The following is a 26,567-nucleotide window of genomic DNA, read 5'->3' on the forward strand; positions in this document are numbered from 1 at the left end:
GTTACACAATTAAGAAAAATTAGCAATGATTGATTTTAACTCAGACCTATCTCAGTTTATGGGATTTGATGCCTTACTTTCTTATTCTTCAAAATATGTTGACGAAACCTGTTAGGAAGGTTTTTATGGTGTGTTCTCATGACAAAGTCGTAAACGTGATGGCATCAAATTTTTAGCAAAACTCTTTATCTTAATGCTAATAATGGTATAATTTTTTATTTATATATATTCTTATGACTTTGGTTAATTAACTTTCATTCTGTACCCATAATAGTTCAACCTCTTCACTTTTGAATCTTACTTAGCAATCCTTCTCTCTATTGGTGTCTTTCTACACTTGGGCTTTTGAGAAGAAGGATTCTAAGGCTCATTGGGAACAAAGAGAAAGAATTATTCCAAGTCAGAGACGGCTGCACTGAAGAGGTACCATGTGGCAGAAGCTTAAGAAGAGGAGGTTGTTGGTTTGACAAGGCCAAGAAGGGCTTTCCAGGCATGAGTAAAATTACAAATCATATTATGTGACACACTGACAGATGGGCATCAATGAATTTTAAATTGAATCAAAATGGAGATGTTATAGCTAATGACACATTAATGTACTAGGCATGGTTATACACATGGTCTAAATAAGCATGAAATTAAACCCAGCTTGCATGGAGTGACCAAATCAACCATCTTGAATAAGTTGAGAAATCAATTCATTGGGAAGTATCTTTATTTTTTTCTCACTGAACTGATGGATAATACGTCTCTAAACCAACAAATTATGTGATGAGGCTGATGTGAGCACAACTGGTCAAGAGTGCATCGAATGGAGGGCACAGAGATTTAGATGGGATTCAATTACCATTTTCCTAAAATAATTACAATGAAAATTTACAAATTGTTTCTGCCATTTCAAAAGCATACAGTGAACTAAACAATACAAAACAAAAATATACAATTGACTGGCTGAATAAATTTACTCACATCACGATCAACCCCTTTCATGCACAGGGCTGGGTTCAGAGGAAGATGACAAGTATTTATATCCTGAAAGAATTCCTCAAGTCTGGCAATTTCATTTTTCAGTACCTCCTGTGAAAAATCATTAGGAGAAAAACATTTAAGAAATTATAAAGAATTGACTTTTCCTTCAAGTTATAATTTTCTTATTGATTAAATAAGCTCTTTAATTCACAGGTTGCAAACTTGGATGACTGGGGTCAGGCAGGTGATGTAGTCATGTATGAGGAGACAGAGGCTAAAGACAGTAGGAAGTATTGGGAAACATGGGGAACTAAAGAGTGCATGCTGTTCCTAAATTCCTTAAATCCAATCAGAAACAGAATAATAATAATAAAAAACAAAACAAGTCATAGAACTGTTCAACACAAAGAGTGACCTCCATACAAACTCTGGACTGCAGTTAATAGTAAAATAATAATAATATTGTTTCATCAATTGTAAAAAGGTACCACACTGGAGGCGGGGCAAGATGGCAGACTGGTGAGCTGTAAGTTTTAGTTACTCCTCCAGGAAAGTAGGTAAAAAGCCAGGAACTGCGTGGACTGGACACCACAGAGCAATCTGTCTTTGGGCATACTTCATACAACACTCATGAAAACGTGGAACTGCTGAGATCAGCGAAATCTGTAAGTTTTTGCGGCCAGGGGACCCGCGCCCCTCCCTGCCAGGCTCAGTCCCGGGGGAGGAGGGGCTGTCAGCTCCGGGAAGGAGAAGGGAGAACTGCAGTGGCTGCTCTTATCGGAAACTCATGCTACTGATTCAAACTCCAACCATAGATAGACTGAGACCAGACACCAGAGACTCTGAGAGCACCCAGCCCAGCAGAGAGGAGACAGGCATAGAAAAAAAACAACACAAAAAACTCCAAAATAAAAGCAGAGGATTTTTGGAGTTCTGGTGAACACAGAAAGGGGAAGGGCGGAGCTCAGGCCTTGAGGCGCATATGCAAATCCCGAAGCAAAGCTGATCTCTCTGCCCTGTGGACCTTTCCTTAATGGCCCTGGTTGCTTTGTCTATTAGCATTTCAATAACCCATTAGATCTCTGAGGAGGGACGTTTTTTTTTTTTTTTTTTTTTTTTTTTTAAATCCTTTTTTCTTTTTCTAAAACAATTACTCTAAGAAGCCCAATACAGAAAGCTTCAAAGAATTGCAATTTGGGCACGTCAAGTCAAGAGCAGAACTAAGAGAGCTCTGAGACAAAAGGCAATAATCCAGTGGCTGAGAAAATTCAGTAAACAACACAACTTCCCAAGAAAAGGGGGGTGTCCGCTCACAGCCACCATCCTGGTGGACAGGAAACACTCCTGCCCATCGCCAGCCCCATAGCCCAGAGCTGCCCCAGACAACCCAGTGTGACGAAAGTGCTTCAAATAACAGGCACACACCACAAAACTGGGCGTGGACATTAGCCTTCCCTGCAACCTCAGCTGAATGTCCCAGAGCTGGGAAGGTGGAGCAGTGTGAATTAACAGAGCCCCATTCAGCCATCATTTGAGCAGACTGGGAGCCTCCCTACACAGCCCAGCAGCCCAGAACTGCCCTGGGGGGACGGCACTCACCTGTGACATAGCACAGTCATCCCTCAACAGAGGACCAGGGGTGCACAGCCTGGAAGAGGGGCCCACTTGCAAGTCTCAGGAGCCATACGCCAATACCAAAGACTTGTGGGTCAGTGGCAGAGACAAACTGTGGCAGGACTGAACTGAAGGATTAGACTATTGCAGCAGCTTTAAAACTCTAGGATCATCAGGGAGATTTGATTGTTAGGGCCACCCCCCCTAGTCGACTGCCCAGAAACACGCCCCACATACAGGGCAGGCAACACCAACTACACACGCAAGCTTGGTACACCAATTAGGCCCCACAAGACTCACTCCCCCACTCACCAAAAAGGCTAAGCAGGGGAGAACTGGCTTGTGGAGAACAGATGGCTCGTGGACGCCACCTGCTGGTTAGTTAGAGAAAGTGTACTCCACGAAGCCGTAGATCTGATAAATTAGAGATAAGGACTTCAATAGGTCTACAAACCCTAAAAGAACCCTATCAAGTTCAGCAAATGCCACGAGGCCAAAAACAACAGAAAATTATAAAGCATATGAAAAAACCAGACGATATGGATAACCCAAGCCCAAGCACCCAAATCAAAAGACCAGAAGAGACACAGCACCTAGAGCAGCTACTCAAAGAACTAAAGATGAACAATGAGACCCTAGTACGGGATATGAAGGAAATCAAGAAGACCCTAGAAGAGCATAAAGAAGACATTGCAAGACTAAATAAAAAAATGGATGATCTTATGGAAATTAAAGAAACTGTTGACCAAATTAAAAAGATTCTGGACACTCATAGTACAAGACTAGAGGAAGTTGAACAATGAATCAGTGACCTCGAAGATGACAGAATGGAAAATGAAAGCATAAAAGAAAGAATGGGGAAAAAAATGGAAAAACTCGAAATGGACCTCAGGGATATGATAGATAATATGAAATGTCCGAATATAAGACTCATTGGTGTCCCAGAAGGGGAAGAAAAGGGTAAAGGTCTAGGAAGAGTATTCAAAGAAATTGTTGGGGAAAACTTCCCAAATCTTCTAAACAACATAAATACACAAATCATAAATGCTCAGCGAACTCCAAATAGAATAAATCCAAAAAAACCCACTCCGAGACATATACTGATCACACTGTCAAACATAGAAGAGAAGGAGCAATTTCTGAAAGCAGCAAGAGAAAAGCAATTCACCACATACAAAGGAAACAGCATAAGACTAAGTAGTGACTACTCAGCAGCCACCATGGAGGCAAGAAGGCAGTGGCATGATATATTTAAAATTCTGAGTGAGAGGAATTTCCAGCCAAGAATACTTTATCCAGCAAAGCTCTCCTTCAAATTTGAGGGAGAGCTTAAATTTTTCACAGACAAACAAATGCTGAGAGAATTTGCTAACAAGAGACCTGCCCTACTGGAGATACTCAAGGGAGCCCTACAGACAGAGAAACAAAGACAGGACAGAGAGACTTGGAGAAAGGTTCAGTACTAAAGAGATTCGGTATGGGTACAATAAAGGATATTAATAGAGAGAGGGAAAAATATGGCAAACATAAACCAAAGGATAAGATGGCCAATTCAAGAAATGCCTTCACGGTTTTAACGTTGAATGTAAATGGATTAAACTCCCCAATTAAAAGATATAGATTCGCAGAATGGATCAAAAAAAATGAACCATCAATATGTTGCATACAAGAGACTCATCTTAGACACAGGGACACAAAGAAACTGAAAGTGAAAGGATGGAAAAAAATATTTCATGCAAGCTACAGCCAAAAGAAAGCAGGTGTAGCAATATTAATCTCAGATAAAGTAGACTTCAAATGCAGGGATGTTTTGAGAGACAAAGAAGGCCACTACATACTAATAAAAGGGGCAATTCAGCAAGAAGAAATAACAATCGTAAATGTCTATGCACCCAACCAAGGTGCCACAAAATACATGAGAGAAACACTGGCAAAACTAAAGGAAGCAATTGATGTTTCCACAATAATTGTGGGAGACTTCAACACATCACTCTCTCCTATAGATAGATCAACCAGACAGAAGACCAATAAGGAAATTGAAAACCTAAACAATCTGATAAATGAATTAGATTTAACAGACATATACAGGACATTACATCCCAAATCACCAGGATACACATACTTTTCTAGTGCTCACGGAACTTTCTCCAGAATAGATCATATGCTGGGACATAAAACAAGCCTCAATAAATTTAAAAAGATTGAAATTATTCAAAGCACATTCTCTGACCACAATGGAATACAATTAGAAGTCAATAACCATCAGAGACTTAGAAAATTCACAAATACCTGGAGGTTAAACAACACACTCCTAAACAATCAGTGGGTTAAAGAAGAAATAGCAAGAGAAATTGCTAAATATATAGAGACGAATGAAAATGAGAACACAACATACCAAAACCTATGGGATGCAGCAAAAGCAGTGCTAAGGGGGAAATTTATAGCACTAAACGCATATATTAAAAAGGAAGAAAGAGCCAAAATCAAAGAACTAATGGATCAACTGAAGAAGCTAGAAAATGAACAGCAAACCAATCCTAAACCAAGTAGAAGAAAAGAAATAACAAGGATTAAAGCAGAAATAAATGACATAGAGAACAAAAAAACAATAGAGAGGATAAATATCACCAAAAGTTGGTTCTTTGAGAAGATCAACAAGATTGACAAGCCCCTAGCTAGACTGACAAAATCAAAAAGAGAGAAGACCCATATAAACAAAATAATGAATGAAAAAGGTGACATAACTGCAGATCCTGAAGAAATTAAAAAAATTATGAGGATATTATGAACAACTGTATGGCAACAAACTGGATAATGTAGAAGAAATGGACAATTTCCTGGAAACATATGAACAACCTAGACTGACCAGAGAAGAAATAGAAGACCTCAACCAACCCATCACAAGCAAAGAGATCCAATCAGTCATCAAAAATCTTCCCACAAATAAATGCCCAGGGCCAGATGGCTTCACAGGGGAATTCTACCAAACTTTCCAGAAAGAACTGACACCAATCTTACTCAAACTCTTTCAAAACATTGAAAAAAATGGAACACTACCTAACTCATTTTATGAAGCTAACATCAATCTAATACCAAAACCAGGCAAAGATGCTACAAAAAAGGAAAACTACCGGCCAATCTCCCTAATGAATATAGATGCAAAAATCCTCAACAAAATACTTGCAAATCGAATCCAAAGACACATTAAAAAAATCATACACCATGACCAAGTGGGGTTCATTCCAGGCATGCAAGGATGGTTCAACATAAGAAAATCAATCAATGTATTACAACACATTAACAAGTCAAAAGGGAAAAATCAATTGATCATCTCAATAGATGCTGAAAAACCATTTGACAAAATCCAACATCCCTTTTTGATAAAAACAGTTCAAAAGGTAGGAATTGAAGGAAACTTCCTCAACATGATAAAGAGCATCTATGAAAAACCCACAGCCAGCATAGTACTCAATGGTGAGAGACTGAAAGCCTTCCCTCTAAGATCAGGAACAAGACAAGGATGCCCGCTGTCACCACTGTTATTCAACATTGTGCTGGAAGTGCTAGCCAGGGCAATCCGGCAAGTCAAAGAAATAAAAGGCATCCAAATTGGAAAAGAAGAAGTAAAACTGTCATTGTTTGCAGATGATATGATCTTATATCTAGAAAACCCTGAGAAATCGACGATACAGCTACTAGAGCTAATAAACAAATTTAGCAAAGTAGCGGGATACAAGATTAATGCACATAAGTCAGTAATGTTTCTATATGCTAGAAATGAACAAACTGAAGAGACACTCAAGAAAAAGATACCATTTTCAATAGCAACTGAAAAAATCAAGTACCTAGGAATCAACTTAACCAAAGATGTAAAAGACCTATACAAAGAAAACTACATAACTCTACTAAAAGAAATAGAAGGGGACCTTAAAAGATGGAAAAATATTCCATGTTCATGGATAGGAAGGCTAAATGTCATTAAGATGTCAATTCTACCCAAACTCATCTACAGATTCAATGCAATCCCAATCAAAATTCCAACAACCTACTTTGCAGACTTGGAAAAGCTAGTTATCAAATTTATTTGGAAAGGGAAGATGCCTCGAATTGCTGAAGACACTCTAAAAAAGAAAAACGAAGTGGGAGGACTTACACTCCCTGCCTTTGAAGCTTATTATAAAGCCACAGTTGCCAAAACAGCATGGTACTGGCACAAAGATAGACATATAGATCAATGGAATCGAATTGAGAATTCAGAGATAGACCCTCAGATCTATGGCCGACTGGTCTTTGATAAGGCCCCCAAAGTCACCGAACTGAGCCATAATGGTCTTTTCAACAAATGGGGCTGGGAGAGTTGGATATCCATATCCAAAAGAATGAAAGAGGACCCCTACCTCACCCCCTACACAAAAATTAACTCAAAATGGACCAAAGATCTCAATATAAAAGAAAGTACCATAAAACTCCTAGAAGATAATGTAGGAAAACATCTTCAAGACCTTGTATTAGGAGGCCACTTCCTAGACTTTACACCCAAAGCACAAGCAACAAAAGAGAAAATAGATAAATGGGAACTCCTCAAGCTTAGAAGTTTCTGCACCTCAAAGGAATTTCTCAAAAAGGTAAAGAGGCAGCCAACTCAATGGGAAAAAATTTTTGGAAACCATGTATCTGACAAAAGACTGATATCTTGCATATACAAAGAAATCCTACAACTCAATGACAATAGTACAGACAGCCCAATTATAAAATGGGCAAAAGATATGAAAAGACAGTTCTCTGAAGAGGAAATACAAATGGCCAAGAAACACATGAAAAAATGTTCAGCTTCACTAGCTATTAGAGAGATGCAAATTAAGACCACAATGAGATACCATCTAACACCAGTTAGAATGGCTGCCATTAAACAAACAGGAAACTACAAATGCTGGAGGGGATGTGGAGAAATTGGAACTCTTATTCATTGTTGGTGGGACTGTATAATGGTTCAGCCACTCTGGAAGTCAGTCTGGCGGTTCCTTAGAAAACTAGATATAGAGCTACCATTCGATCCAGCGATTGCACTTCTCGGTATATACCCAGAAGATCGGAAAGCAGTGACACGAACAGATATCTGCATGCCAATGTTCATAGCAGCATTATTCACAATTGCCAAGAGATGGAAACAACCCAAATGTCCTTCAACAGATGAGTGGATAAATAAAATGTGGTATATACACACGATGGAATACTACGCGGCAGTAAGAAGGAACGATCTCGTGAAACATATGACAACATGGATGAACCTTGAAGACATAATGCTGAGCGAAATAAGCCAGGCACAAAAAGAGAAATATTATATGCTACCACTAATGTGAACTTTGAAAAATGTAAAACAAATGGTTTATAATGTAGAATGTAGGGGAACTAGCAGTAGAGAGCAATTAAGGAAGGGGGAACAATAATCCAAGAAGAACAGATAAGCTATTTAACGTTCTGGGATGCCCAGAAATGACTATGGTCTGTTAATTTCTGATGGATGTAGTAGGAACAAGTTCACTGAAATGTTGCTATATTATGTAACTTTCTTGGGGTAAAGTAGGAACATGTTGGAAGTTAAGCAGTTATCTTAGGTTAGTTGTCTTTTTCTTACTCCCTTGTTATGGTCTCTTTGAAATGTTCTTTTATTGTATGTTTGTTTTCTTTTTAACTTTTTTTTTCATACAGTTGATTTAAAAAAGAAGGGAAAGTTAAAAAAAAAAAAAGAAAAAAGAAAAAAGAAAAAAGACAAACAAGGAAAAAAAAAAAAAGATGTAGTGCCCCCTTGAGGAGCCTGTGGAGAATGCAGGGGTATTCACCTACCCCACCTCCATGGTTGCTAACATGACCACAGACATAGGGGACTGGTGGTTTGATGGGTTGAGCCCTCTACCATAGGTTTTACCCTTGGGAAGACGGTTGCTGCAAAGGAGAGGCTAGGCCTCCCTGTATTTGTGCCTAAGAGTCTCCTCCTGAATGCCTCTTTGTTGCTCAGATGTGGCCCTCTCTCTCTGGCTAAGCCAACTTGAAAGGTGAAATCACTGCCCTCCCCCCTACGTGGGATCAGACACCCAGGGAAGTGAATCTCCCTGGCAACGTGGAATATGACTCCCGGGGAGGAATGTAGACCCGGCATCGTGGGATGGAGAACATCTTCTTGACCAAAAGGGGGATGTGAAAGGAAATGAAATAAGCTTCAGTGGCAGAGAGATTCCAAAACGAGCCGAGAGATCACTCTGGTGGGCACTCTTATGCACACTTTAGACAACCTTTTTTAGGTTCTAAAGAATTGGGGTAGCTGGTGGTGAATACCTGAAACTATTAAACTACAACCCAGAACCCATGAATCTCGAAGACAGTTGTATAAAAATGTAGCTTATGAGGGGTGACAATGGGATTGGGAAAGCCATAAGGACCACACTCCCCTTTGTCTAGTTTATGGATGGATGTGTAGAAAAGTAGGGGAAGGAAACAAACAGACAAAGGTACCCAGTGTTCTTTTTTACTTCAATTGCTCTTTTTCACTCTAATTATTATTCTTGTTATTTTTGTGTGTGTGCTAATGAAGGTGTCAGGGATTGATTTAGGTGATGAATGTACAACTATGTAATGGTACTGTAAACAATTGAAAGTACAATTTGTTTTGTATGACTGCGTGGTATGTGAATATATCTCAATAAAATGATGATTAAAAAAAAATTAAAAAAAAAAAAAAAAAAAAAAAGGTACCACACTAATGCAAAATGTTAATAATAGAGAAAACTGTGGGTATGTGGAGGGGTATATGGGATCTCTGTACTTTCTGTATGATTTTTCTGTAAACAACTGCTCTAACAAAAAATGAAACAAAACAAAATAAAGCGCTGTACTAGTAAAATAATACATGGTGGATTGGACTTGGCCTGTGGCCAACCAATTTGCAATTCCTGTTTTAATAATTATTAACATATTCCATTTCTGATAATTTCCTGAAATCTGAGTTTTTAATTCAAAATTCTTAATAGTAGCAGCATATTTAAGAAAAACATTCACATGTATTAGGAACAATAATGGCAAAAATGACAATTCCATGATGTTGTCATAAATAATAATGACTGAACATTTTCTAGATGCTGATGAGTGTATCTTGATATTCAACTCACTCATTTCCACACTCCTCAATTCCTGTGGAAGATCAGAGACTACAAACAGCACCTTTAGATTGTGCATCCCCAGACAAACAGAGGAGGGAAACAGTAACAACAATTCATCACAAAACAGAAAAGCTCCCCTCTAGCCAACTTCTGAAAACTACTTTAAGCCCAAATATGAAGAAGAGGTTCTTAGATTAATATTGACCAATTAACTTTCCAGGGTTTCTTAGCTCTTATTCCTGCCTAACTGGCATATAATAGAATCCACTGTTCCCAGAATCCATGAGAGGAGCAAGGTGGAGAAATGAGGCAAAATTCCACCTGGCACTTTTTTGTGTCTGTCTTTTTTTATCTTATGTATACCTGCTGAACATCATGGAGGGGAGTCTCTGCTCTCTGTGTTTAACCAAAACCTACTCTTCATTTGCTATAGTTGGGCTTAGTTAGTAAACGTTTTTTCAGTAGGAAAAAATAGCAACCAGTGACTTATATTGTGAGAAATTACAAATGCTTCTTCCATTTCTCTATTCTCTTCCTATTTTCATGTGAAAACGTGTTATTACAAAAGCAGCCAGTCCAAATGACAAATATATCTATTTGAGCAAATAATATCAATATCACTGTAGACAACTTGGTACAAATCATCAAAAACAGGAACCAGATTTGTTTAATCATAATATGTATTGTAAATAAATGAAGAATTTTAAAATAAGAGATAAATCAATATCTATGCATAAACCTTTGTGAATTTTAAACCAATTCATTTTACTCATCAACTTGTTTACCACTAGAAAACAATGGATGTGTTGGGAGTGATTTGGGGAAGTCATAGAATTCTTTTTGCATTGCCCATCATGTCATGTACACTAAGGCTCCTCTGTGTATCCAGAGTTTATATATCTCCAGTTTAAAAGTAAATTCCATTCTTATGTGTTGTATTTTCCATTTTATTCTGGATAGGTGATGTGGCATAGCTTCTGGCATTTCCACTAAACGCCTTTCAGCAAGAAAAATCCTGGGCTGAGAAAATATTCTGGGACACTTTACGCATTAATATTTTCAAATCATTTTGTAGAAAAGTGTTGATTTTAGTTGGTGGGTGGAGAGAAACTATAAGCTCCATTGAGAACCAGATTCATGTTCTAGTCATCTTTCTGTCCTTTACTCCTAGTATATAGTAAGCACTCAATTGCTATTGAATGATTGTCTTGACACAATGAATGGATGTCCACTATCTCCCTTCATCTCAAATGCTGAATTTAAGAAAGTCTATTTAGAGTCTGTATCAGTGAAGGGAAGTAGTGGTGCAAATAATTAAAAAGAATAAATGTTCTTCCATCAACTCAAGGCAAAGTAGAGTCACTTCCATTACTGTATTCATTGAGAAAGAAATGCAATATTTTGAATATCGTTCATGGATCTTAGTTTTAAAAAGTGCTACAATCCAAACCCATACTAATTTGTTTTATTTCATTCATTTAATTGATTGTGACAAAAATATCTTTAGAAACATGTGAGTTTAGTTAGTGTAATGTTAGAAATATCTGGATCTAGACTTTGTACCTTGGACAAAGTTACCCTACAATGTCTCCTGTCTACTTCTACAAGGTGTGTTGTGCTGCCATTTTGAGGAAATTACATCAGCAGATCTTTTGGGTCAAACTGCCTTTAAGTTGGTCTCTTCTGGTTGAGATCTCTCTTTATGCTGTATGACTACTTATATAAAGATCCATGCCCTGGTGATAGACATTATCATTAACTTTAAGATTAAAAAAAAAATTGACTAAAGCAATTGATTTGTCATATAACTGAATGTAGTCAAGAAATTTGCTCTCTAAGTTGTGAAATTAAAACTTAATTGAACCCAAGTTAAAGTAACATCAACAATAACAACAAAATCACCACATGAAGATTGATTTCTCAACAAACCTGTCTTTCAGGGTCACTGGCAGACTTGACTCTTCCCCCAATATCTCCCAGAATTTTGATAAGTTTCCTCTCCTTGGAAAACTCATCACTTAATGCTTTTCCTGTACAGAACTGGAGAGCAGCCAATAGCTTCTGATACCAACTTTTAAAATAAGCTTCATTCTGTGCATCCTTTAGCAGCCTGAAGGAAAGAGAAAAGGGATTCTTGTATCTAAAGCTGATTTTTTTAACCACCTCCAGCAGGTACAATAAATGCATCTCAGACTAATCTGTATTTGGTGGCTTAGGGCAGTTTAACAGCTTAGAGTAGGGAAAAATGTTGTCTATTTGTTGGCAGTCATCAAGTTCCACCTGATATCTAATGAGATTCCAAGAGTGGAGAATCAATATGAGACCTGCCTTTTCTCATTTCAAATCACAATGAACTTTTTCTTTTTTCAGGTTTCTTCATTCTGTAACAAACACTTATCTGAAGAACACAATTTTGAGTTCTTCTTAAAATATGGATAAAGAACTTGAGAAATAGTATTTATAAGTGACTATACTATTCTGCAACTCAACTATTGTCCCCAGTCTTTTCTGCTTTTTTCCAAAAGATAATATCCCCACATTGTCACATATATATTTATTACTCTTTTCTTCCAATACCTTCCCGTTTACCTGGAAAAAAATATTGTAGAGGCAAGAGCATGATTTCTTTTTGTTTTCAGGCATTTCTGGATTCAAACTCCAGCCCTACAGCTCAAAGGTAATTTAGGCCAGTAATTTAGTAACTTAGGCTACGATTTTTTTTTTTTTAATCTATAAGAGAATGTAATAACTCCAACTGTATTAAGTTAATTCATTTGGAAATGTTTAGCATTGTGTATATACTAGGTTACAAAACAATAATTTATCCAAACTTCCTGACTTCCCCAAGTCAATTTCAGTTTCTACCTGGCAGGCTACACATGTCATGTACATGAAGGCATAGAGCATGAAGGAGTAAGAATACTTTGCAAGATAATGAAGCAGTGAAAAATTTTTGATTACTTTTTCTGCCACAGGACAATTTTTACTGCCTTGAAACCAATTCCAACATTTCCTTTCTGTTATGCCCTATAAGAGTGAAATGGGATAAAAAAGACTAATTCTTCTGAATCTCAATCTCGTGCTGATTGATTCTTTTAATCTTACCTAGTTTCTAATCTACACTGTGAAATAATTAGCAGTCAAGGAACTAGAAGAAAATCATTATGACAATGGAATATTATAAAAAAGGATTAAATGTACAGCAGTCAAGAAACATATAGGTGAGTTTCATTCTGCATTCCTAACTCTGCATCTCTGCCCAAAATGTATTATGGTACAGAGATGCTAACAAACACATTATTTTTATTTGTTCTATGATCTCTATTCCCACAAAGTTAAATTCAGGAAAAAAATGCAATTGGAATTGAATGAGTTTTGTTTTGTTTTGGGTGAGGGCTTGCTTCTTTGTCATTATGAAGCCAATTTACCTTCTAACCCCTCTTTGACATTCCCACAGGAAATATAAACTTTGTGTGCAATAATAGTTATATTGGGCTCTGGAAAGCATTTTATTAAAAACTCAAAGGGTTAAAGATGTGTCACTGGGAAAATATAATTCACTGATATCTCGGTTATTTTCAATATTGGAAGAATAGTAGACAGTGAAACGTTTTCCTACCCAACCTTATAGTGAGATTTTGGAATTTCAGACATGTAATACATGAATCAAGTCATTATTTGGAGGCTCTAAGAAAATGCAAGCTGTGAGTAGAAACAGGAGAGCTACAAATGCAAGCATGCACATGTAAATCTTCAAGATATTTTATGTGCAATTGTGTACCTCTCTGATTCTCACAGTATTTGTGAGGCTGTTGTCAATATGCCATTTTACAGTCTACTCAGGTTTCAGTAAGATAGGGAGTTGACAGATAGAATATTTTTATATACCATATCAATGCTTATCAGCATTTTCACATGCTTTGAATATTGGATTACTTGTTTTTGAAAATATATTTAACCTGTTTTAGCAAATAATTACGTATCTACCTGACTGCTATAGGTATGATAAAAGGAAAAAAGGAAACATTATTCTGCACAGATGGAGTCAACAACTTTTTATTAAGATAATTAAAGAAAAATTATGTTTTAGGGATGGGGTCATGGGACTGTCAGAATTGTACAGTTTGTTTGTATTCAAAAAACTTATTTTTATTCAATTAGAATGCATTTGCTTCTCTCATGAGTGGCTGATTCAAAGAGGAAAAACCAGTTTGATTCATTGCTCAAAATAAAATAGAGCAGACGAAATTTGCAGAGAGCTTGTGTGACAATGTTCTAAGAAACATAAAAGCTAAGAAAACTCAGTGTATTCCACTGTGGTTATTTTTCTTGTAGAATATGCCTCTTTCAAACCCTACATCCTGCCAAGATTACATGTTCTCTCAGTGAGATCTGATTCAAGCTCTATGCCTTTTTACTCAACTTGTGAAGAGTTTGTTTTAACACATTGCAGAACTGGAAGCATAGAGAGGTGAGATAACAAAGGTCAATTATTCTATTCCTGTGTCCTTAGGTGCAAATATCTTAACCAAGAAGAGAAATTAACATGTCCCTTAATTTTAAATAACTGCAGAAAAAGGTGGACTATGCCGTTTTGGGCGGGTGGAGGGCAGGGATTTTCAGTTCTGTTTTAATGACCTTCACTGTAAGGAAGCAATAAATTCCTAATGCTGTGGCTTTCAACCATTGCCTCTGTTTGAAAGATTGTCCCTTGAGCATTACAGAAACTCTTTGCAAAAGATGTTGCCAACTGGGAGGGGCATTGCTTATGCCAGATGAAATATTAAAAAAAAATAATAAAGGCCTAGAGACTGAGAAATATCAAATAAGACTTGCTGTGAAGAGACTGGGCTTTTAAGATGCAGGTAATGTGATAACGTACAAGCTGTGTGGTAAATTTCAGAATGCCAGAGATCTGTTTATTCTAATGTTGTCTGCAAAATCCAGGTATGATTCAATTTGATATTATTTGTACACATGCCTTAAAAACTGCAAGTAATGACAACATTGAAATGACGATAAATGCATAAAATGTAGCTGATTAAAAGAAGATTTTGACAGTGCCAATTAGGATAGGCAGAGAGAAAGAAGGAAGGGAAACATGACCTGGGTGACTGAGTACATTCCTTGGAGGATGTTAAAAAGGTATTTGCCTATATTAAGTGGCTGTCGTGGACTCAGCAACACCAAAGATAGTTAAAACACCAGCAAGCATGACATGGAGATTTTCCTCAGAAATCAGAGCTTTTCTTCCTTTCTTTGTGCACATAGCTGCTTCTGCCCATGGTGAGTGACTTATTGCAGCCACAGAGAAAGTACAGAAAGTTCACATTTCATCAGTCTACCAGCAGGACAGAACCGAGTAATCATACCACCCTAGCCCTTTGAACCTCAGAACTCTTATCCCTTTAGTCCAGGTCTCAATTTTAGTTCTCAACGGCACAATACACCACACCTTGGGAGCTGCCTTAGATTTCTGCCACTTGTATATTTCCTGCCAGTGAAGAGGAGAAACAACATCCAGTAGCAGAAAAGAACTGAGTGGCACAATGAAGTTGAGTAATTTCAGATCACTCTAGGACCTCCACTTCCTATTTCCTCCTGTATTTGTTGCTACTTTGTATGGGGTGAAGTATGGATCAGTAGACCAGTTTTTAGTCAGCACAGTTGGATTCCAGAATATGATTTCCTTGGTATATTTAGAACCCTGAGGAATATAAATGCTAAAATCCAATACTTAATGATGTTAATTTTAAGACTTCAATATTGTGATTCAGAAGTAAAAAACATATCTCTAGCATTTATGACTTTATTTTATTTCAGAATAGTTAAGGAATTTGTTTATTTCCCTAAATTAAGGAAATAGGATAAATTATATACTCTGCAAAGATAACGTTTTTGTATTACTAGTCCAATCTTACAATATTGATTTGCTTTTTTAGAAACATTAGCACTAAACTACTCTTTAATTTTGCATGTGAGAAGCATTACATAGGTCAAGTATGGAGAAATGTAATTTCCAATCAATAGTTCTTTTGCAGTATTTATTTATCAATAAAGCATTTTGTAACAACTCTTGAATATAAGGCTAATAAATTCAGAAGGCAATGAAACCCGTACTGTAGAGATTGCATATATTTTTAGAACATTTAAATACATGTAAGGAACTCCTAAGGACCCATGCTGATTTGGTTTTATCCTCAGCCTAATTTATGTATCTAATAATGATTACCACTGCCAAAGCATCTCTTTGGAATGTTATATGATAATACGTACAATATTTCCATTGCCCACACTTTGTGGTAGATTTGTATTATTGTTCCCAAATCCATGCTTTCTCCTGTAAAGAAGATTATGCATTTGCACTATTTTCCATGTGTTTTCCAGTGCCTTCCCAAAGACAGACAATGCTTGTCCATCCCATGTCAGGTTTGGCCACGTGACTTGCTTTGGTCAATGGGATGTAACTGGATGAAATGTACACCTGAGTCCATGTGGAGGCTTTAAATATGTAACATGGTTTGGTTTGACCTCTTGTATGTGCCGGGGGGAGGGGGGGAGGTGTGTGCTGTTTCTTCAATCCTAGAATTCAGATTACAGCTGACTGAGCAGAGTCCAGTGGAGCCAAGAAAAACTATAGCCAGTCTGCAGCCTACGTGCTACATTAGTGAGAAATAAATCTTTGTTATTATAAGCAACTAAAATTTGGGGCTTATTTGTTGCTGTGGTAAAAACTAATGAATACACCATATTTCATATTGTTTCTCTTTTGCTTTTCTTTCTTTTTATTTTTGTTTTCATTTCTTTTTAATATTGTCTTTGGAACATGGAGCACATATTTTAAACATCCTCACTGGTGGCCCTGAGGATATTTTGGGGTAAACCTAATCATAGAAAATAAGTCATGTGAACCAAGTCTTCAAATTTGAGTGTATTATTTGAGAAATTTGTTTCAAAAAAAATTTTTTAAACTATAAAAATATTAAACCTGTTTACTTTTATGGATCATAAAAAATTCAAAGTGTATTTAAAAATGATTTGATCAGGCTCATTTGGACATATATAGCCCAGTATGTTTTCCGAAGTTTATTGTTATGTTATTACTACTAACATACTTTTTGACTCATTTAAAAATGTGAATAGGCCTATGTACCATCTGTTGCTTTGTCCAGCCAAATGTTTTAGAATCTAATAGTAGATTCTCTCTGAGTAAAAATGTTGGAGTAGTGACTGCAGCATTGCAAAGGCAGGAATTTTTAGGGCTTGCATAATACAGAACTAGATAAAAACCTGATGGCTGAGGCCACTGAGAGGGGGCAGTATGTATAGATGCTGTGTGTTAACTAAGAGCTCTTCTCTAATGATGACAGCTAGAAGACAGAAATGTCTGAATAGGAGAGCAGTAGCTTTAGAGGTAGCATCTATATCAGGGTATTGAGGGGTAATTCCCTGTTGCCCTGGAATTCAAGATGCCAGACTGAAGAAAAGAGAAAATAAGTATCCTATATTCTAAAAGTATCCTGTGCCCTAACACCCTCTCCAACCAAAAATATACAAACTGGAGGTCAGACAATTCTTCAGGGCTTTTTGAGAAATGGCCTAAATGGCTATGGTACACCAAACATTATCTTTTCTGCTGGGTCCAAGTGTATATTTGCAGCTGGCAGGTAAGAGAAATAGGTGTTTGAGAGTAGTAGCTGTCAGCCTAGTGAGGGTACAGTGGCTCTGCTACCCCCACCTATCCCTGCAAAATCCAGTGAGGGGAGAAGCTCAAAGAGAGTCATCCATAGTGATTTGGATGTCTGCAAGAAAAGGAGAATCTAACCTTATTCCCAGGTTAGATTTCAGTTCTGGAAGAGGGCCTATCATTCCCTAATTGAGCAGAAAAAAATAATGGCAGGATTGAGAGAAGGTGTAGCAAAGGAACCACTTTGCACTATTCGGCAAAGCAAAAATATATGTTTCCCAATGTTCAGATAGGCATGTCACTATATTTGATTCACCCCTTGTGTAGGAAGAGTTTGAACAAAAGCCAGATCTCCTGGTGGAAAGGCACTGTAAGGCTGCCCAAAGAAGATACCCACGGGAACCATGAGGTAGTCAGCCTTGAGAATGAAGCCACAGAGGGCCTTGAAGGAAAAGTAGAGACCACAGACAGAAGATTGCAACTGCATGCCCTGCTAATGTGAGAGTCACTTTTCTCTTTCCCTTTTCTCCCCACTCCAAAGCCAAGAGAAGTTAAATCCAGAAGAGAGAGAGGAGAAGAGACGTGAAAGAGCAGACCACATCCTCTATTCTCTGCAAGTCCCCCAAGGCAAAGCTTGGCTGGTGGTATTGGATAATGGGGAGAAATGTGTGTCAAATTGGACAAGAAAGTGAAATTTTAAATTGGACAAGGCTGGTGGTAGATTTTTTAAATTATTATTGAATTCTGAATAGTGTTCATTTAATAGTTTTTTTTAATTAATTCAGTTTTATTGAGATATGTTCACATGCCCTACAATCATCCACAGTGCACAATCAATTGTTCATAGCACCACAACACAGTTGTGCATTCCTTACCAAAATCAGCCTTTGAATACCTTCACTACTTGAAAAAAAAAAAAAAAAATTAAAAAAGAACAAAAATACAGGTAAAGAACCCCCAAAACATCTCAGCCCGCATCCCTGCCCCCCACTCATCCACTTCCTGTTCCCATCCCTCCACTCATCTGTCCGCACACTGGATAAAGGGAGTGTGAGCCACAAGGCCCCCACAATCACATAGTCACACCATGCAAGCCACACAGCCATATAAACATCTTCAAAAATCAAGGCTACTGGGTTGCAGTTCAACAGCTTCAGGCACTTCCCCCCAGCTATTCCAATAACTAAAAACCAGAAAGAGACATCTTTACAATGCACAAGAACAACCTTCGGAATGACCTTTCGACTCCACCCGAAATCTCCCAGCCACTGAAACTCTCTGCCTTGCTCCTTTTCTCTTGCCTCTCTTGGCCAAGAAGCCCCCCCCAATCCCATGATTCTGGGTCCAGGACCATCCCTGGGAGCCATGTCCCATACTGCCAGGGAGATCTACACTCCCAGGAGCCATGTTCCATGCAGTGGGGAGGGTGGCAAGACCACCCATCAAGTTTGCCCAGAGAGAGGCCACACCCCCCAAAAAAAGAGGTTCCTGGGGGTGACTCCCAGGCATAATCACAAGCAGGCTCAGCCTCTCCCCTGCAGCAACAAACCCCATAAGGCAAGCCCCAAGATCGAGGGGTGGTAGTTTTTTAATATTTAAAAGTGACCAGGAATCTATGGCACATACTCTGGTTTTAATTAAGGAATGTGAAAGAGCAAAGATAGTATTTTAAAAATAATAAAGATAATAAACACCTTCATTTGAGACCCATCAAGCTCAGTCAGTTAAAAAATCTAGAGATGGTTAAAAATCCAAGCAAGTCAGTGCAGGAAGAAATACAGCATCAGGGAATCTATTTATTGCACTGCATGAGAGAAACAGAGAAAGAGTCCCAAACGCAGAATACGCACCGGGGGATTCTGACCCAAACTCTGAAGGGAATTAGTCTGGGTTTCTAATTACTCTTTGGGATTTTTCCTGGGCTTTTCTTTATCCTCTGTACCACTCACAGCTCTTAGAGAGCTCTATACATTTTGCCTTCATTCGTGGATGATCACTGCAAAGCCCAGAATTGAGTTCATGACATCATACTTGTTCCTTCAGCAGTAGGTCATGAACACTGCATAGATGTGGACAAACAGATATATATTTACTACTATCATGAGTAGTTTATCATCATATTTAAATAAAATCTTTAACAGTACCAATCAATGACATTTATTTATAAACTAAAATGGCATATTTCTGAATAAGAGTTAGCAATATTAGTATCCAGTTTGTGCAAATGATTATGATTGGGATTAATGTTATACTGTAATGCCTTGATGTGTTGCCCACACATAGGATCAGGTGGGAGCTATGAAGGAAAAAAACTATGCGGAAAAGTTAAGTTCCCTGGAAGACTCCTGCATCCATAATAAGGAATTGGAGCCCTTACCACTTATTTTGCTGAGGGGCATCATTGGTTTGGGAGCTAAAGGTAAATAAATAAAACTACTTCTAACCCAATCATGTGTATTCATGTGCTCACATGTTAAATATATTGAATAATGTGATTTAATAGTAGAAACTCTATCCTTCTCCTCCCCCTTCCATACACACTTTTTTTTTTTTTTGAGTAAATTATTTTATTCAAATTATTTTCCTAAGTGAAACACTAAACTGTGAATAGCTGGTAATGATACCTCTCAGCCCCTAGCAGCACACTCCATATATGCTTGTTAATCCTGAAAAGAAACAAAACAAAACTGGTGGAATTTTAGTCCTGGGAACTCTTTGGAAGAGGAAGAGGTTGACTATGTGGCCCACCTTTTCCTCACATTTTAGTTTTTTCCCTTTCTTTTTCTCCAAGAATCCCTCTATTTCTGCTACTCTTGCTTTGCCAAAAACTCTACCTAGTTCTGCTCTCTCCTTTTTGTGTGCTGGGTTCTCAATTCCTCCTTGCCCTTCTCACTCCAGTTGTCAAGCATGGGTTCCCACAGAGTAAATTACATTCATATATTCAGGGTATAATACTATATGATCATGGAGGTGAAAGACACATTTTATAGGGGAGGAAACTGAGAGATTAAGGGACTTGCCGAAGGTCCTCTGGCTGGAACCCAGATTTCTAATCCACTTTCTCTGTCCCTTTCCACAGCATCCTTTTCTGTGTTCTAGAACTCACTGAAACATGATTTGGAAGGCTATTTTCTATGTGCATCACCTCTGGCAAGAAACTTAATGTTTTAGCTCTTTGCTTTCCTACTCTGTAAAATGCTTGTGTTGGTGATGTTCAGGAAGCTACTCTCCAGCTCCCAGCATTCAACAATTTTAGTCTTTAATGACATTATCAAGCAATACTCTCTGCTTGGCACTTCCCAAACATTTCACATAGCTATGTTAGGTAACCCTCACAATAGCTCCAGGTAATATGATTCTCTGCATTCTAAAAACAAGGATTTTGAAGCTCATAGACCTAGTAACTTGCCCAAAGTCACCCAGTCAGTGGAACAGGGATTCAAATTCAAGTTTGTCTAACTCCAAAGCCCTTATTCTTAACCATCAAGCTGTATACCACCTCCTGATAGCTTAACAAGGTACGAGGTAGCAAATGGGCTTGGCTTAATATGCAATCTAGGAATCATTTTTGCCACTTTCCTTCCCTTTTTTTTTGGATCTCTTTTTCTTGTTTGCTGTTTCCCAACCCTGAGAAGTCTCATGCTCTCCAGATTGCCTTCTTTTTTTCCATTATTCCTCATTTCAGCTTGTCCTGTTACAAACTCCCTGTTAAAACTCCACCCAAAAGTGCAACTAATATTTTCCTTTTTTCTTTTAATTGTTTTGAATTTTAAAAGAAGACTCAGTTAGCCTAAATATACATTTTGTGGAATATTTATAAACAGAGATACTTTTCTCTCCTTTAGCTAACAAAAAGAACAGAATGTGTGAAATCCACCTTGATAAGGCAAATCATCACCTGAATCAACCCCCTCCAGCCCTCTCATTTCACAAGGTGGGACCAACACCACAATTGAGAAGGGTCTGGCATTCTGCAGTTTATTAGATAGTTGAAGTAGTGGTGCAGGAGGGGGAAAGAGGTGGAATTGAATTGAATACAACATACTGATTGCATTTGGAAACCTCAGAATCCTGATGAACTGTGAACGCACAACAGAAGACTATCCTTGAGCTACTCATCTTAATTGGGCTGTGGTTCCAAATGACTCCAAGAAGGGACAGAAGAGAAATGGAGAGGCTCCTACATCATCAGCACATGTGCTGAAATAAATTCTGCTTGGAATATAATTAATGCTCAAACCCATGCTCTTTGAGTTTTAAATTAATCCAATAGATGTCTGCTTTTTCCCTTACTTACTCTTTGACAATATGGTCCTGAACTGAGTTTCTAACTCAGCCGTTTTTTTGTTTGTTTGTTTGTTTTTTTCTGGATACCTGTACTTCAGAGGCAGTGCACGCATCTTCTTCATAAAGTTCCTTAACAAACTTTCTTTTAACGGCAAGGCAATGCCTTTGCTATGTGAATGTTTCATAAGAATAGCAACCTAATAATAAAAATATTCTTTTCTTCTCAGCCTTTTATTCTTGCACAGCTTTCTGGTGAAAGCTAGATAATCATCATTTTATGCAGTGAACAATTCATGTGTTTGAACACAGCCGGTGGGGCAGGTTCATAGACGTAAAGCAAAGCTGGCTTTGAAATACCTAGTTTCCCAGGAACCTCTGCTTCAAATCACAGCTGGGGATGCTGCTTCACCCTTCATCCTTCAGAGTCACAGACATTGTGAGGATATTAAAGATTCCCTGGGATATTATCCAGAAGATTTGGAGCTGTGTTTGATGTCCTGAGAAAGTTTCTGGGACATTCTTGCTTGCCTTCATGAAATAACTTGCCCTCTGAAGTCAGCAAGCACTGTTTAATCCTTTTCATTTTAGAAACTCAATAAAGGCTTATCAGTATTCTGTGAGGCTTGTTCGCCCTCCCTGGCTAATTTTCTGTTTACTTAGGTGATGTCGTCGTTGCTTTTGAGGTTGCACTTTCCAGGCAGGTATGACTGTTCTGTCCATTATCATGTCATTGCAGAAAGAGTCCTGGACACAGTCCAGTCTGACTGCTTGTTGTACAACTGCAAAGCCACTTGGTACTTCCAACCTCAGTCTCTCCGTTTGTAAAACAATAATAATGTCTGTCTTGTCACCAGATCTATGCTTCTAACCTATATCCCCCTTTTGAGCTCCAGGCCTACAGGTTCTTCTGTTTAAAAATACCACTTTGATCTTCCTAAAGCACTTTAACCTTAACATAACAAATTTCATCTCATTCCCCCCAAAATCTGCTTCTTCACCTGAATTGCTTATCTCTATGAATAGAATCATCAGCTTCCATCACCTTAGCTAAAAGTGAGACTGTCATCCCTGATTCTTCTCTCACCTTCATCCCCAACATCACATTTGCTACCATGCTCTATTGCTTTTTTACCTTCTAAATAGATCTCAAATCTAATTTCTTCTCTCCTGACGGGACTTAATTAAGGCCTTCTTCATTTCTTGAAATGTATTACTGGAATCATCCGGTACTTGATTTTCCACCACCTGTCTTTTTCCCCCTTCAAATTAGTCCTCCTCACTTAGTCCAATGAAATCCAATTCTAGTGATTAAAATGCTCATAGCCTTCACTGTAGAACAAAAAAAGTCTTTAATGTAGCATACAGGGTACTTCATGATTTGGCTCCCCCATGTCTTTAAGTCTTGTCTCTTATTCCCACTCGTGTTCTCCCTTTCCAGTCAAAGGAGTACTTACAGTAACTTGAACTTTCTCTGCTTTCTCAGGCTACAGTGCATTTGGATTGTCCCATTCCTTGTGTCTGAAATGATGTTTTATTATGCCCATACCTGTTTATCCCTTAAGTTCCAACTTAATTGGCACCTTCTCCAAAAAGCCATCCTTGAAGTTCCCAAGGCTTGGAAAGGCATGCATTGCCCGCTTTGTAATGCTGATGCAGTTCCCTGTATACATTGCAGTTATAACACCTATTTTATTGTGCTTTTTTTTTTTTAATTTTGCATTTTAGTTGTTAGTTTTTCTCAATCTCTCCCTTATTTGACTTCAAACTTTTTAAGGTCGGGACTAGGACTGCTAATTTTTATACCCTTGTCGTTTAACAATTTCTGTCTGTGCAGAGTAGGCCCTTAATATTTGCTGAATAAATGAATTAATGAATACTAAATAAGAAAATCCAATCTTCCTAAAATTGGTTTCTTTTATTTCTTGATTAAAAGTTTGGTTTATGCGTCTAAATTCTAAATTCTAAAATAATTCTGGAATTATAAAATTCTATTAGATTTCTCATGATATTTACTCTAATCACCGAAAGACTGCATATTATACATATGTGCATATGTTTAAAATGTTTTAAGCTACACATTAAGATGACATATTAAAATTAATTTTTTAAGTTTGAAACATCCTAAGATTTTACTACAGATTTTCTACCATCTTGTGATTTGAGGACTCAGATCACGGGAGAAAAACCATTGGAGAAATTACTAAACAATGTAATATAGTCTTAAATGAATTTTGAAGAATATCAGATTGAAACCTCATAGTGGGCAAAGTTGCGTCGGCTAAGGATTAGAGAATTTGAACAGTCTCTGTCCCCCAAAGCACTATTTTATCAGATAAGGGTTATTGTTTTAGAATTGCAATTTCTTGCATCTCAGGGGAAAAAATTACAAATATATACATTTTCAAAATGATGTATGTGAGAGAGATGGTGTTGGTAATACTTTCCTATGGTTTAAGTAAATAATGTATATATTATATACATACACTATATATATATAAAAAATGATAAAAATATAGCAATCAGAGCATTTACTTCCAAAGGAATTTTCAAAAGCAATATTAGAGGTTCAGGCTGTTGATTGATACTAATTCTCTCAACATATTGCTAAGCTTTGAGAAGAATAATGTTGGTGCAAAAAAAAAAAAAAGTCAGACTCAAAAATCTAGACTTACTTGAAATATAAGCCATCATAATGGAAAAAAAAAGGATATCATCTACCAAAATTAAAATTGCCTATAACATCCTATAGGTGGCTTTTATTCCTATTATTTTTTTCTTTTTTGGTTCTCTTTAGAAACAAGTCTTCCCCACTGTGGACCATGAAATCATTTAGTCCTCATGAAACTCTCCCTTTATAATCTCCCTTTAAGAAGAGTTTTAGGGACTTTGCCTTAATGAGGTCACTTCTTTGCTGCTGTCTCTGAAATCATCAGTACTAAGGTTGGGGATAGAGCTCAAGGGCAGAAAACTTAAATTGCTTTGGAATTAATTGGTTAGCAATTTTCTTTTTTTCTGACAGAAAAAAAGGAAGAAATAATTCGTAGTTCACATTTCTTATTCCTTATTTTCTTATTCCTTATTCTCTTGTTTTTTGTGTGTGTGTGTGCTTTTAACTTTTTTCTGTCCCACCTCAATTAACAACAGAATAAAAATAATTGTCTTGTCTTAATGCTTTTCTGAGTACAGTGTAGTGATTTTTATTTTCCACATAGGAGGAAAAACAGGAAAATAAGAAAATAAGTTGTTGATGAATTTTGCTCATTTTCTTTCCCATGAATTCCAGAATGGTGTAAATGAAGAGAGAATGCAGCAGTAGAGAGGCTAATGTTTTTGCATGATAAATTCTGCTTTAGGGGCATCTCAATTATGGTCCCATTTCTCTCACTTTGTGGCTATTTCTCTGGACTGGCAATGCTTACATCAATTATGAGGCTTTGGAGGTCATGGAATAAAGGAGAAGGAATAGGCCAAGAAGTCAGTTATATCTGAGTTTGAAACATGGTTGGGCTATTTAATGACTGTATGACCTTTTGCAGCTGACTTGACCTCTCTGAACCTCAACAGCACCTAATGATATCTAAAAGTGAAAGTATTGGTGTGAGGATAAAACGACAATTTAAGAAAGTAGTCAGCCAAAGTCTGACATTAATATCAACTCAATAATGATAGTAGTTGTGTTCTTGCTATTCCTAAGAATATCAGTTGGAATGCTGGCTTATGTTCCTCAAGATTTCATAAATGAGGCTCATTTTACTAAAACTGTTTTGCATGGACATGACTTAATAGGAAATTTATTTTTTTCTCAATCAGAGTAACTGCTAAGTTAGAGGTATTTCCTATATGAATGCTATTTAGCCCACATTCTCAGTTTGATAAAAGCAAATAAGAAGAGTGGTGGAAAGCTATCTCAGCAGTTTAAGATAAGTCTGGTTTCAAGTATATTCAAGTTCAGTAATGAACTTGGAATCCCTTTGAAGAAAAGGCATGATGTTCTCAAGTGTTTATCTCTAAGTAAACTTGGAGTTTAGAGAAAAAGATGAAACATAGCTTCTGTTTGTTTTACATCTTTGGCAAAAACACTGGAAAAACAACCACTATAGTAGCAATTGTAACAAACATACAACAACATCAACAATAATTAAAGTCAACATGCCAATGTAATGCTAGTAATTTAATCAATTCAGAGGACACTCTAAAGTGACCATTACTGTAACCAACACTGAATATATATGAGCATCATTCTTTGTTTCTAAATTTATACTGAATAGTTGCTTTAGGTATTTTATTTCCACTTGACCCACACAGCTGGGCTTGCTGTTTTCAATATTTGGTCTGAATTGGATGGGCAGGGAAAGAAGTAGCAGACATGAGCACATGTTGGAAATGAACACTGGAGACTTTAATACCAAATAAATGACCAGACTGGCCCAGATACACAAGGCTACTTTGCCTTCCGATAAGAAATATGTGCCATCATTTCTAGGTTAAAGTTTGCACAGTATTGGATAGAATAAGTATTTTGATCAGTGTTTCCCCACGCATGTGAGTAGAAAAAGAAAAAAATAAAGAACAGAAACATAAAGCTGTAAAATTGGAGCTGGACTCTAGAAAGATACGGAAAGGTTCTAATTTGGAAGTTTCTAAAACATTTTTAAGAGCAGCACATATTTTAAAATCAAATGTTATTTAGAACCTGCCTTACCTGTACCCAATGAAAAAATAGATGAAGAAGGAATTGCCCCATTGAAAGTGAGGCAGGCAGCCTAGAGCACCAACTCGTTTTGGTATCCTCAGATAACACTCCGAGATAGCTTCTCAGAACTTTGTGGTTTATAGGAACACAGGTTAATTAACAC

General features: G+C 37.3%; 1 protein-coding gene across 1 annotated transcript in view; it reads right to left on the reverse strand.

The window, feature by feature from the left end:
- Positions 1-26,567, reverse strand: part of PIK3C2G (phosphatidylinositol-4-phosphate 3-kinase catalytic subunit type 2 gamma) — a 425,918-nt gene that overhangs the window by 127,351 nt on the left and 272,000 nt on the right. Inside the window, exons 19-20 of the mRNA XM_037846573.1 lie at positions 11,667-11,847; positions 970-1,077 (exon numbers count right to left, since the gene is read on the reverse strand). Coding sequence (XP_037702501.1) covers positions 970-1,077; positions 11,667-11,847 — 289 coding nt within the window. The remainder of the gene's footprint in view (positions 1-969; positions 1,078-11,666; positions 11,848-26,567) is intronic.

This window comes from Choloepus didactylus, chromosome 8, assembly GCF_015220235.1.
Source record: "Choloepus didactylus isolate mChoDid1 chromosome 8, mChoDid1.pri, whole genome shotgun sequence".
In the NCBI taxonomy this organism is placed as follows: Eukaryota; Metazoa; Chordata; class Mammalia; order Pilosa; family Megalonychidae; genus Choloepus; species Choloepus didactylus.